The sequence below is a fragment of the Micropterus dolomieu genome, linkage group LG10 (assembly GCF_021292245.1).
Source record: "Micropterus dolomieu isolate WLL.071019.BEF.003 ecotype Adirondacks linkage group LG10, ASM2129224v1, whole genome shotgun sequence".
Taxonomy (NCBI): Eukaryota; Metazoa; Chordata; class Actinopteri; order Centrarchiformes; family Centrarchidae; genus Micropterus; species Micropterus dolomieu.
In genome coordinates this window covers 13,194,190-13,207,314 of record NC_060159.1, presented here as the reverse complement: position 1 = coordinate 13,207,314, position 13,125 = coordinate 13,194,190, and the positions used below count along the sequence as shown (strand labels likewise).

Here is a 13,125-nt window from a genome sequence, read left to right as displayed (position 1 = left end):
AAAAAATGCCTTCTGGCATTTTAGACTTTGGCCAAGTGCCGCAGTTGGGTTTCAGATTTTACCACAATACTGAAAGAAAAGCGATATTAAATTAATCTGGTAATTAAGATGGTGGTGCAGGAATCAATGTCAATGCATGCTTCTGCATGCTTCTGTCAGCAAGACAAAGATGCAAGGCTTCTTTTTTATGAACACATTAAAATGGTAGTGAATACAGAAAAACTTATTGCTCTAAGTGTCAATCAATCAGGCAGTCAATCAAATAATAATTAATTCAATACAAATGTTAAATGAAGACGCTGTGCTGGGTTGGGGTTGGGGGGGTAATGAGCTCATTGTAGGCTGCTGCCGTCCCTAATTGCCAGAGCGAGCTGCCACAGGGAGGAACAAAGGAAGCATTTAACACATCGTAAATTCCTGTAATGTCCTGCTGAGGAGCTGCCGCTCCAGTTACACTTGCAGCTTTTTGTTGCTGACTGTTTATTAGTGTCAGGTGACAGAAAGAGACAAACATAATACAGTAAAAGACTGTTAAAGCAAAAATATTGATTAGGACTTTTCTGCATGTTCAGAGTTTCTTTGTTTGTTGCCTCCTGTACTCACTGCAGTCAGTTTTGTTTATATCTCTTTATTTTTCAGTGGGTGAAAAGGCCTTTTGGGGCAGACAGTGGTTTAGTCTCAGGTGCATTAACCTTCATGTAGCAAGCGAAGCTGTTTCAATTTCACATTAAGACATTAAACTTTTAAAACTTGACATACTCTTTTACAGAATTATTGCAGGCATTTACATGCAACCCCTTTCAGACATAAGTGGAGCTATTTATCATGTAAAGAACATGACTGATGTTTTCTTCCCTTCACTTGAAATAGTCCAGATTTAGACTTGTATAGTGTTTCTTCTGTTCCACAGTTGAGAAAGCGGTGCAGCTGAACACTTTTAATACACACAAATACAGCACTTCTCTCCATGAGTGTGCATAGTAGAGCTTCAGTGTCTCGCTGAATTCCTTCCCAGTCTTTTGTCCCTCAAGGCAAATGATGGAGCATATGCCTCATTCTGTGAGATGGTGATCAAGTGTGTGTGAGCAGTTGGGGGAGGAGACGGAAACAGAGACAGAGAGAGAGTGTGATTTTGTCCCACACTGAGCGTCCTAAGAGACTCCTCACTTGTGTGGAAGCATGATACAATACAGCAGTATGTGTGTTCCACAAATGAACACAAGTTGTACTGCATGTGTGTGTGTGTGTATTTGAGGGGGGAGGGGTATCAGGCCAACAAAATTAGTTTACCATCAGCTGTGCTCTGGCTCTCATTCGGTCCCAGCCTCTGTCCAGTATTTCTTCCAGCTCCCTCCACCTAATGGCGGCTCAGGGCGGTTTTACTGCGCCACCCTGGGGAGGCTACTGTGGCCAGATCCAGAACACTTGGCTTTATGTGGATTGAATGTTTTATGGTTATGGACATAATATTTAAGTATAGGAACAGTCTCACAAGAATCCACCCCCGCACCACTATCCCCAGCCCTAATAATTACACCAGAGTAGGAAAGGTAAGTGGGAAAAGTCTGTATATGTAGGGGAGCCATTATCATGAAGTTATGTAACTGAACTTATCCTGTTAAATGTTTCCTCTGTGAGAGGGCAGACTGTCATGTTTTACACACTGACACCAAACCATATCAAACCAAAAATGATTGAATTTCTTATTTTTACCACAAACTACTTCTCTGAATGCTGTCTGAACTACTATATCAGTTTTAAACTCTATACCACACAAATAAAAAAGGATTAAATGCTGTTCTTTTCTTGAGGAAACTGTCAAATCTAGAAGTTATAGAAGTCAAGTTTGCATGAGAAAAAGAAAAAACTGAAAGAAGAGGTAAAGAGTAGCCACATTAGTTGCCCACATGGCGGTATGGGCTCTCATGTTGAAACAGTTAGCCTTTGATAGCTATTGCTGCAGCGGTCAAGGGGCAAATCACTTGTGATTTTCACTGCTGTGAATTTGATGTATGTAGCTTATGTGTGTGTGTGTGTGTGCATGAGAGAGGGTGAGAGAGAAAGACAGAAGAAGACAGAGACACGTGAGGGTACTGTAAAGAAAAAGATAAATAAGTTTAAAGGAATTTAGTTAGTTTGTTGAAAAGATAACATAAACTAAGCAGAGTACAACCTGTGTAAATGTAAACCATGCTACTTTTCAGATTTGTACACTTTCATTCCGATTCAAAGCTGTAGGGCTGATCAACAGGTGGATTTCTGGGAAAACTGATATATTTCCAGTAATAATTTTAAAAAGCCTTCAACCGTAGATCTGACATCATACATGTGAGCTGATGAGCTATCCTCAAAACTAATTACAGAAGACCACCAAACAAGGTGCATCTTTTTTTGACAGTGATTTGGTGTTTTTTTTTTTCCTAATTACAGATCTAGTTCTTTAGCATAATCTTAATGTCCTAGCTTATGTTTGAAGTTGTAGTTTTTTCCAGGATTTTAAAACTCCATGGATTAATTGTAGCAGTAGTGCTAGCTCAGCTGCCCTCGTTGGTCACGTGATCTTCATCTTGGAGTTTTTAACGGTCCCTGAAGATTTTCTCTCACAGTTACAGACTGACTTGCTACTTCTAACTGCTACTATACCTTCCTACCACAGTACTGCAGTTTGCTGTAGTCACTGTTTTCTGTTCAATGATGGATTAGTAGTGATGGTATGGTTGCACTTACTTTGGTTTGACCTCTAACTAAGAGGTGTTGGCTTGTTTACAATCTGTCTGACCACTGGTGTTTGTCGCTACCACATAATTTAGTGAGTAAAATTTTATCACAACTGATAGCCATAGAATACCCACAGTTCTAAATATATTAGTATAAACTGAATATATAGTAGCTATAAAAAATGTCACTGGACAATCACAACAACACAAACCCTGATTTGTCTGCACTTTTCAGTTTAATGTTACCCCTCCGTTACACTAGTGAGGTGTACAAAAGTTGTATACAGTCTACAGTAGGTTTGCCACTTTGTCACACAGAAACCAATCAGATAATCATGATTATTTCTTTCCTCATTCTTTTGCTAAACCAGATGAGTGTTACTGCGCTGTGTTACTGTTCACTGCGCAGGACAGGACAAAGTGGAGAAATATCAAACAAAAAAAGACAAGCAAAAGCTCCTCCCTTTTTACACAGAAAACAGGAAGAAGTCACAGGAATTCAGAACCTAAAGCTGCTGTGCTGTGGTATTGTATTTGAAAAACAAAGAAAAGGAAGACAATCCAGTGAATAGGACATTTATTTATGTGATAGGTATTTATGAGTGTTTGTTGAAACCGCTTTGAACTAAAAGCACTGAACTTGACCTCTGGTTGAGCAAATACGAGTGAATCTGTGAAAGTGAAAGTAAGTAGGCTGTCTGAGACGAGGAGGAGCAGACAAGCGCGGGAGAAGTCAACAGAATGGCTGCCAACGCATCACAATCTGAAGTGGATTGCACCTGCCCTGTGTGCTGTGACATATTCAAGGATCCTGTTGTCTTGTTGTGCGGCCACAGCTTCTGTAAGTACTGTCTTCAGGAGTGGTGGAGACAGAGTAGACTCCAGACATGCCCAGTCTGTAAGGAAATATTTCCAATGACTCAGCCTCCACGGAATCTGGCACTAAGAAACCTGTCCGACACCTTGAGACGAGAGAGGAGTCAGAGAGCGAATTCAGGATCTAAGGAGATTTGCAGTCTGCATGGTGAGAAACTCAAACTCTTCTGTGTGGATGATCAGCAGCTCATCTGTGTGATTTGCAGGGATGCTCAAAAACATAAGAAACACAAATACATCTCCCTCAGTGAAGCAGCGGAAGCCCATAGGGTGAGCAAGTATATATAGCTTACTTTAGTAAAAATGCCTGAACGTTTTTTTTTTAATAATTCCTCATATTGCACATACCAGGCAAATGTGTTGTGTAACTAATCCACTGTTTACTGTGTTTACATTTATTTGTAGACCAAACTCAAGGTTGAACTGATGCACTTAAAGAGCAAACTGGGGTCATTTAATGCACATAAACTTAACTATGATAAAATGGCCAGCCACATCAAGGTAAGTCACATACATTATGGTTCTTAAGATAGAACCCATCATCTGTCGTCTACCTTCATCAAAATGGTGTTTCTCTTCAGCTCCAGGCTCAGCAGACAGAGAAGACGATCAAAGAAGAGTTTCTGACGCTTTACCAGTTCCTGCGAGCAGAGGAGGCTGCTAGGATTGATGCAGTGAGGAAGGAGTCGGTGCTTAAGAGTGAAGCAATGAACATCAGGATTGTTAATTTGACTGCTGAGATCTCCTCGCTCACACACAAAACTGAAACCATGGAGCGGGAGATGAAAGCTGAAGACTTCTCATTTATGCTGGTACTCAGTGATTAGCTGTGTTAATTAATATTCTGATCTTAACATTGAATATACAACACAATTAATGGTAGTGATATTTTATCCTTTTGTCTTTTTGTTTTACAGAATGTCAAATCCACTATGAAGCGGTAAGTTGCTTCCTGTACACTAAAATACTCCACACTACCAGTGTGGGGTATTTTAAAATATTTAACTGGTAATCTGTGGTTGTATAATGTTCTTTCAGATCCCAATGCACCCTGCCAGAACCAGAGACCCCTTCAGGAGCCCTGATCGACGAGGCGAAACACCTTGGGAATGTGCTGTTCACAGTCTGGCTGAAGATGAAGAATATAGTCCAATACAGTAAGCAAAGTGTTTCTGTTTCACCATATTTTTAATTTTAATCTGCTGTGACATGTACAGCTAACTGATGAACTTCGTCATCACAGCAGCACCAAGTTGTTTTCTAATTACACTATAATGCCTTCAGTAAAGCTGCTACCTTTACTTTAATAAACGTCTCAATAGACTTTCCCATTACTTTTCTATTTTTTCTTTGAAGCTCCTGTAATTCTGGACCCCAACACTGGCCACTCGCTATTGGCTATATCAGAACACCTGACTTGTTCAACCAAAAGAGACAAAAGTCAGCAGCTTCCTTATAACCCAGAAAGGAGTAGAGGTGAAGGCGTTGCTGGCTCTGAAGGCTTTAGCTCTGGAAAACACAGCTGGGATGTGGAGGTGGGGGGTTATTGGGCTGTTGGTGTGGCTGCTACTGGTGCCGATGCTGACATTAACAGTAGTAGTAAGTTCTGGGGCATCTACATGTGTAGTTGCACTGACATTCTGCGTGAGCATACTCCATACGAATATGTGAAAATTGTATCTGAAGATTTGTTTCCCCACAAGGTCAGAGTGCAGCTAGATTATGACAAAGGAATTCTGTCATTCTTTGACCTTGATAGGAAGACACTTGTACACACCATCAAATACACTTTCACAGAAATGGTCTTTCCCTGTTTTAAAGACAATGCAAAAATCCTTCCAGCTGAATTGTCAGTCAGGGTAAGACAACCCAGATAAACATTTAGCAACAACAAGAGGCGGCCTTGAAACAGCCTTATTTTGGGGCTTTATGGGTTAAAAATACCACCTATCTTGGCAAATCCTGGACTTGTTACCAAATTAAGAATGTGTGTTATGATTACTTTATACATTTTTTAAAGTGTTGTCAGCTAACATGCAGGCTTCTAGATCCTAATGAATGATGCTATTTATTTGCATTGTGGGAAATGTAGGATTCAGTGCTTTTGCAGGATGACCCTTCTTATTTTAATCGAACTCTTGTGAGCAGCCTAACTTTATGGAAGTACAATACCAAATCAAATTCATTGAATGTTTTAAATGATTTACAGTAGAGCTGTGTATCTGTTTTAATTTTTAATTCTCATTTAATTTTATGATGTACTGTAAAATAAATTTATCAATTGGTATGATTATAAATCAGCTGTTTTTACAAAATGTAATTGTAGTTTAAATAACTGTACACAATCTTGAACAGTGTCATCGCCAGAGATGCTCACAAGTCTTTGAGCAAGAGTCCAAGTCAAGTCTCAAATCTTTGAGCTAGAGTCCAGGTCAAGTCTCAAGTCTTTGAGCAAGAGTCCAGGTCAAGTCTCTTGCAGTTATAATGAATGTTGTATTACCTGCTGCGTTCAATCCAGGCTGCTTATAAAACTGCATAGCTATAAGGAATTCTGTAACTGTAATCTGTTTTTCACTTACAGAGCACAACCATGTATTGTGCAATGCAATTAATGACAGCTTATTAACAACTGTAAGTCAACAAACCCCCCAGACTGTTAAACCCACTGTAAAATTAACTAAATAAAACTGTAACATTACGTGATCAACAATAAACCTGTAACCTGTTTGCAGCAAACGGTAGCCAGTGGGACGTAAATGATTACGTTAATCCACCACCACAAGTTTGGCAAGTAAACAAACGCTCATTCATCTTTTCATAACGAGCGACAGTCGGAGTTAACCTCCTGTAGCTCGTAGCTAAAGCAAGAAGCAAGTTAGAAGGCCAATGCTGAGCAAACTTCTTATATGAAGTTTTAAAGCCAAAGTTTATGGTGAATGGCGCAGCAGCTGCCAGTGTTTGTTGTCCTCTCTCACATGTGGCCACGTGCAGGTATTGGAAATGCAGGGAGGGGAATAACAGCAAGCTCATCAGACGTTTCCTAAAAATAAACATTGTTCACGAGTCCCACACCTCGAGTCCGAGTCAAGTCTGAAGTCTTTTAAGGACGAGTCTCAAGTCGGGTCTGAAATCACTGTGTGTGCGACTTTAGTCGGACTTGAGTCCGAGTCTCAAACTCGAGTCCCCATCTCTAGTCATCGCTGCAATTAGTAAATCATGCAGTTCTAGCACAATACTGCCCCCAATTCGTTTGGAGCATGTGGCCAGGAATTATACATTGTACTTTAAGGATAAGCAGGTGTGGCTAAATGATGGATGGATGTTTTTAAGGCTAATGAAATAGATGTTTAGAGTTTAATTGGGCATTTGATCTCTATATTATATTATACTGCACATAATATTTGATATATAGCCTGGAGCTATAATATAAAGTTTTAGGGTTAGGGTTAGAGATTTTTATTGTCTGAACTGAAGGTCTAAGGTTAGAGGGTGGACAGATTGAACCCCCCCTTTGAGGCAAATGAGTGATTTTTCAGTGGAAATGACTTAACTTGTACATGTTTTAATATCAGTCAAAATGTCAAGTTAAATGTATTTTAGTTGATTTCTAACAGAGCTCTAGTTGTTTTTTTTTTGTTACATATCAGTTTAACTACTGTACAATGATTAAATAGTCATAGTTAGCTGATGCTAGCTCTTCTGGTGACTGTGGTTGACAAAAAAGGTAAAAATTTACAAATAAACAAAAATGCACCTCTCAGGTGGTCTGAATGTCTTAATTAGGAATCTCCTGTATTCCCACAATGCCCCTGTCTGATACTGCCTACATGCATGCATATCGCAGGAATGAATCATAATGAGGCATTGCCTAACGTCTCTAGTGTACTGCCATCTCTCTCTCTCTCTCTCTCTCTCTCTCTCTGTCGCAGCTGACACACTCACACATATGAGTCTGGATCCCCACACTGACACTAAATCTCAGTGGTATTACAGCTGGAATGCCTGCTATGTTTTTTCAACTAATGAAAGAATGAAGAAAAACAAACAGAGGGGCCAAATTAAAAGAGGAAAAAAGGATTGAGAGAAGAAAACACACTGAAAGAGAAAAGGAAATAGAGAGAGAAAATGTCTCTCATTCAATTTGTATTCCTCTGCATGTTGTACATGATGAGTGTTTCTGAGTCCAGTTTTCTCAGGCCTAATGAAGGTTGGAGATCAGGTACTGACTGACACAACATTTGCTCAAATGTGGTCAAGATGTGGAATATTTTCCGCCCAATTACACAAGATAAATTTCAAACTTTATAAGTCTCTGATTAGGGAAAGCTGGAAGAGAAAGGGTGTCGGCTTGAATGATTACTCATCCATAAATCTAATTAGGCAAAGTGTTCCTAGCAAGTTTGGCATTCAGAATTGGACATTTAGATGTTTTCATACCCAAATCCAAAATTTTCATTCAAGAATGTAGAGGACTTTGGCTGCTTGACATAAATGCGTCATGTTATAAGTAGGCATCTATATAGGGTTCACAGCTTTTAAGAGAAAAGTGATCCCTAGTGTGCTATCTAGAATGCAACTGAGCAATGATGTGGCAGATTTCACATTCTGGGAAAAAAGCTTCTAATTTGCTATTTTATTTTTTACTTTTCTCTCCACAAATCATCATTCTTCCTGTACAAACCATTACTTTAGCTCAAAGGAATGACTGCAAACCAGCGTGTCCAACTCTTTTTTCTCACAAAATCCCCTTTGAATGATCAATCATTCGATGTTGACCAGAGAACACCAAGGAGCCACTGAGTAGAATACGTCAGATGTTATTTTACCAAAAGTCTAATTTTTCTACTAATCAGATGAACTAAACACATTAATCTGAGGCATTTCAAAGCACTGGGCATTGTTTTTGTAACCACGGGGAAATTAGTTGTGTCCCAAAACATTACAAAGAGAATCAATCATTGATTTAACATCATTGATTTTAATCTCATGAACCAAAAGGCATAATAGTAAAGCTGTGAGAGACAATGACGCTGAAAATGAATGAATCAGGATAGGGAGATCAAAGGCGGGCCATCTCCTGGCGATCAGATTGACAACACGGCTCTGAACTGGAGCCAAAACAGTAAGCAGATATCAAGTTAAGACACAATTAGAAAGAATACAAGAGAGACAAACAGAGAGACGAGAGAGATGTGCCAATGGCCCGAAGGTTTGAGACAGAAGACATGCAGTAACTCTGTCTGTCTGGACCAGCACCTACATAGTTACTTGGCTTGGCTTCTGAGGAGAGGACAGTGGACAGTGTGTGTGTGTGTGTGTGTGTGTGTTGGGGTGCTGAGGAAAGATTTGCAAATATAGAAAGATGAATGACTGGCTGGAGGATAGCTGTATGTTACAGAATGGTAAAAACAAGCATGAGAATGTAATCACAAAGGAGCACAACATACTGTATGGGCACACCATAATTATTGCCTAAATTATTACAGTGTACATAATGTAATGTATACATACAAGAGCACACGCATGGAAACACACACGTGCACTTTTATGTGGTTGTTTTTCCATCTGCTCCTTGTTTTCAGGTCCCCTTTGGTCACTTTTTGCTCATGTTATTGTGGTCTGGATATTTTCAAGAAACAGACAGAGTATAGGATGTTGTCATTTCTCTCTCTCTCTCTCTCTCCGTCTCTCTTTCTATCTTGAAGGGTTTATTGTTTTGTTTGGCATTTATGTTGCGTTTGGAGGCAATCATTGAAGAATCTGAGCAGCACGTGTCCTTAGCAATCATAATCATGAAATCCCTACTGGTCTCACACACACATACACACACACACACACACACACACACACACACACACACACACACAGGCCTGATTGCTAGTCAGTCTGGTCTGTTTAATGTTATAGATGCAGATTGAATGTGTCAGTCAGGACCTCACAGGAGGATATTGGGAGAGATGGAAGGAAAGAAGGAGGAAAGGAAGAAAGAAAAAGGAAGTTTGCTTTTTAGTGATGAATGGTGTACAAGGTTAAAATGTGTTTGAGTAAAATGAAGGTGGATTTCAAAGACAGGTATGACAGTTAAGACTCCCTCTGCCTCTCTCTAACACACACGCACACACACACACACACACTTTCACTGGCCAGTCTAAATGGTCAAGTGCTGTGATAAAGTGCTGTCTAGTGTTCTCTCACTCTCTAAGCCCCCTGAGAGTAGATCAATAATCACTCAGTATCAAGTTACCGCTAATGTCCTCATGTTTTTAACCAGGCAGTGTGTGTGTGTGTGTGTGTGTGTGTGTGTGTGTGTGTGTGTGCATTTGCCCCTAGTGTGACCCAAGCTATAATTATCATTAAATGTCAATGAAGGCGATAAGAAGAGCTAGACTGCTGATAAATCCCAAAGCCCTGACTCACAGCGCCTCCTAAGGACACTTATTAGAAACTGCAGCTGCAGTAAAGGATGCATTTGCTTGTGTGAGAGAATTAGAAGATGACTTAAGGGTGTGAAAAAACTATGACCTTACGTGCATGAATCACTACTTTACTGAGAATAAGGCCTTCACGTCATAACCCCCACTCACCCCTTCCATGTATCTGCCTCCGTTCAGCTACTATTTCACATCTACAATTATGTTGCTGAGTCATACAGGATAGTTAACACATTAATAATATATGTCTGTCCTGCTGAATCAACAGGTATACATTAACTTGAATAGATACTCTAGATAGTGATCAGTGTGGTTAGAGGTTTGCAGGATTTGAAAATGTTTGTGAGTCACATTCATGCCAGCACTGAGTTAAAGGAACATTCAGTTTTATTATAACTTGGCTCTTATTTTCATAGTTTTGGCCATCATTTCTATGTGTTATGACAACGTTGCGCTCACCAAAGTAACTGTCCAGATCTGGGCAATGAAGTTTGAGGGAGGAGGGCAAGCAACACGAGCAGTCTGTCAGTCAGCCAGGTTGTGAACAAAGCAATGGCAGATTATCCAAGCCACTTTCTTTGGTGGTAAAACCAAAAATGAGCACAGTCAAAATGTGGGTAATAATCCTTCATTACACAGGAAAGCTACAATACTGTAAGTGTGGTAATCCAATCCAATCCACTTTATTTATATAGTAAGTCAACAACAACAACAACTTCAGGGGTTTCGGATACTAAATGAGGTTGGTTTAAATTAGGTTTAATTAAATATCATCACAGTAAACTGAAAAATGTGGTGTCTCAGGCTTCAAGTCAGCGATGACTCATTCAATATCAAATCGAGAACACACGCTTTCCGCAACCTTAACCAAATGAGTGCCTAATCATAACCGTAACAATGTTTCATCATGCTTGTTGGGAAAGCAAATTAAATATGTTTTGCAGATATGTTTTGAAACTCTGTCCATTAAAATGTCCTAATTTTAAATCAACCTGTGGGTCATTATATTTGTATTTGCTGTTAGTAATGTATAAATGCATAGGCATAATTTTGAGGATACAGGGTGGTCTGTAAACTTTAGATTTTTTGATGCAATACAATATTTGGGATACTTTCTTTGAAATAAGGGTGCCCAGCAGGTTTGATTAAAACCTTTATGATCATCTGACTTTCTTGCATTTCTTGTCCCTGACTCTGGAATGATGACCAAAACTACCAAATTAAGACCCAGGTTGAATGGATGAAACTGTGATTTCCTAGAATCCAGTAAAAGTAAGAGATGGAGGTCAGACAAAAACAGAGACTGAACAAGAGCTTGAAATTCAGTAGGCAGGTACACACAATGCTGAATCCAAGAGCGTAGATCATTAAAAGAAAAAAGAAAAAAGTGTTTCACCCTGTTCCACCCCTTCTTTCTCTCACCTTCACCTCTCTTTATCCATCCCCTCATTTCTCGATCCCAATCAATCTCACCCTCCCCCCTCACTAATGCACTCTTTCATGTGCTCTCCGATTTCTCCCTCTCTCTGCCGCCCTCGCTCCCTCACCCTGATGTCTCATGGCCCTTTTGTAGGCCCTCTACATTTTTGGGGGTAACGTGATCCCCCCCATTTCTCCCGAGGGTGGCCCGCTCCTCTCATTCAAACAACAAGCTCAGGGCTGAATGGAGCTGCCGATGAGAGGGGAGATGGAGGGAGAACAACACTGAAGGAGAGGATGGAGAAAGAGTAAGATAATAGATATGTAAAACAGCCATTAAATCTCATCCTTGTTCATTCATATCTTACAGTGGCAGGTAGGGCGTGCATGTCTAATGCATCACATCAGGTGACTGGATTGTGTGCGTGTGTGTGTGTGTGTGCGTACCTGTACCATCTGTTTGGTCACATCCAGCAGCTGCTACTGTGGTTAGTCTGCAGTAACAATATCGCCACAAAGCAGCATTTCATTCAAATCTACTTTTCTTTTATTCAAAAACATATATTAGCTATCAAAAGATGTATTTAGTGTTTTCAGAGAGGGATTTGTAGCAATCAGCATTCACTTGGCACTTGTGGGCAGCTGAAAACATATATTGACATATCATCAGCATTGTTTTTTTTTGGTAATGCATAAGCAAACAGTCGCTTATGCAGGCATGCAGCAGACATGGAGTTATATAGTATTCATTTGGAGGCCAGTAGTAACTATCTTTTAGCTCTGTTTTGGTTTCCACCAACTCCTGAAGAAACATCTGCCTCTATAAACGAGTCATTATTTTTAGCTGACATTGGCTGTATTCGGAACAGCCTACTACTAAGTACCGGCGACCACAGTATGCAGTACTACTACAAACTCAAAATACTTAAAAAAAATAAAATAAAAGAGAGAGATTTTCTGGGCCTTTTCACCTTCATTTGAGAGATAACATGTTTCAGTTTTCTTGAAACAATTTTCAGAAATGCTTATGAAGATGTCAATGTATACAATAAAGTAAATTGGTTACCAGCACAGTTTCTTAGGCTCCTAAGCAGCTTTATAAACTAAAACAATATAACTTTATTAACTTTACCAACACTTTTAAGTGGCTCCTCTTGAAAATGATAGGCCTGTTGTAAAGCATTTTAGAGAAGTAGGCGTTTCGACCAATTGGGGTCCACTAATATGACTCTTCTGTAAAGTCTTCAAATTAATTAAATAAATACCTCTTTGAGAAGTATTTTTAAAACATAATAGCAACCATTGTTCTTTTCCAGAAAAAAGTCATTCTCATCTCAAGGCGTCATATACTGAGAATTTGAGAAAGAGTGACAAAGCGTAGGTATTTGACGCTAAAGGTGCCCTTCAGCGTCTGTGTGAGACGTCTCCATGAGACGCTTCCGGAAGCGTCTCTATGAGTCGCTCTGGGGCGTCCCGTACAGACCAGAAGTGCTAGCTAGCTATAAAGGTGTTAACAGCCCCCCGAAGCCCCTACCCTTACCACAACCATCAGAAATGTTAGTACCTAAACCTAAGTCACTGAATGTATGCATGTCGACCGGCTAACCATGGCCGATGTGCTAACAGGTAGGGTTAGCCTCCCTTGTGTTGCTGCAACGTAGGAAACGGGGGCGTAAGGAGCG

The 13,125-nt window shown here is 39.9% G+C and overlaps 1 protein-coding gene across 2 annotated transcripts; it reads left to right on the top strand.

Annotated features, from left to right (window-relative positions):
• Positions 1-3,215: 3,215 nt before the first annotated feature.
• LOC123977811 (E3 ubiquitin-protein ligase TRIM35-like) lies at positions 3,216-6,079 on the top strand. Of its 2 annotated transcripts, XM_046060790.1 has the most exons (7): positions 3,216-3,386; positions 3,620-3,863; positions 3,999-4,094; positions 4,175-4,405; positions 4,511-4,533; positions 4,632-4,750; positions 4,950-6,079. In XM_046060790.1, the coding sequence occupies exons 2-7, from the start codon at positions 3,633-3,635 to the stop codon at positions 5,468-5,470; spliced, it is 1,221 nt and encodes a 406-aa protein (XP_045916746.1). In that variant the 5' UTR covers positions 3,216-3,386; positions 3,620-3,632; the 3' UTR covers positions 5,471-6,079. The 2 variants fall into 2 exon arrangements, with proteins under 2 accessions (XP_045916746.1, XP_045916744.1); XM_046060788.1 differs by having other exon boundaries at positions 3,216-3,863.
• The last annotated feature ends 7,046 nt before the right edge of the window (positions 6,080-13,125 follow it).

Excerpts from the sequence above, each read along its gene's own strand:
- LOC123977811 (XM_046060788.1), top strand. The coding sequence starts at position 3,459 with ATGGCTGCCAACGCATCACAATCTGAAGTGGATTGCACCTGCCCTGTG. Across the intron at positions 3,864-3,998 it reads AAGCAGCGGAAGCCCATAGG|ACCAAACTCAAGGTTGAACT; the intron begins GTGAGCAAGTAT and ends ATTTATTTGTAG. Across the intron at positions 4,751-4,949 it reads GAAGAATATAGTCCAATACA|CTCCTGTAATTCTGGACCCC; the intron begins GTAAGCAAAGTG and ends TTTTCTTTGAAG.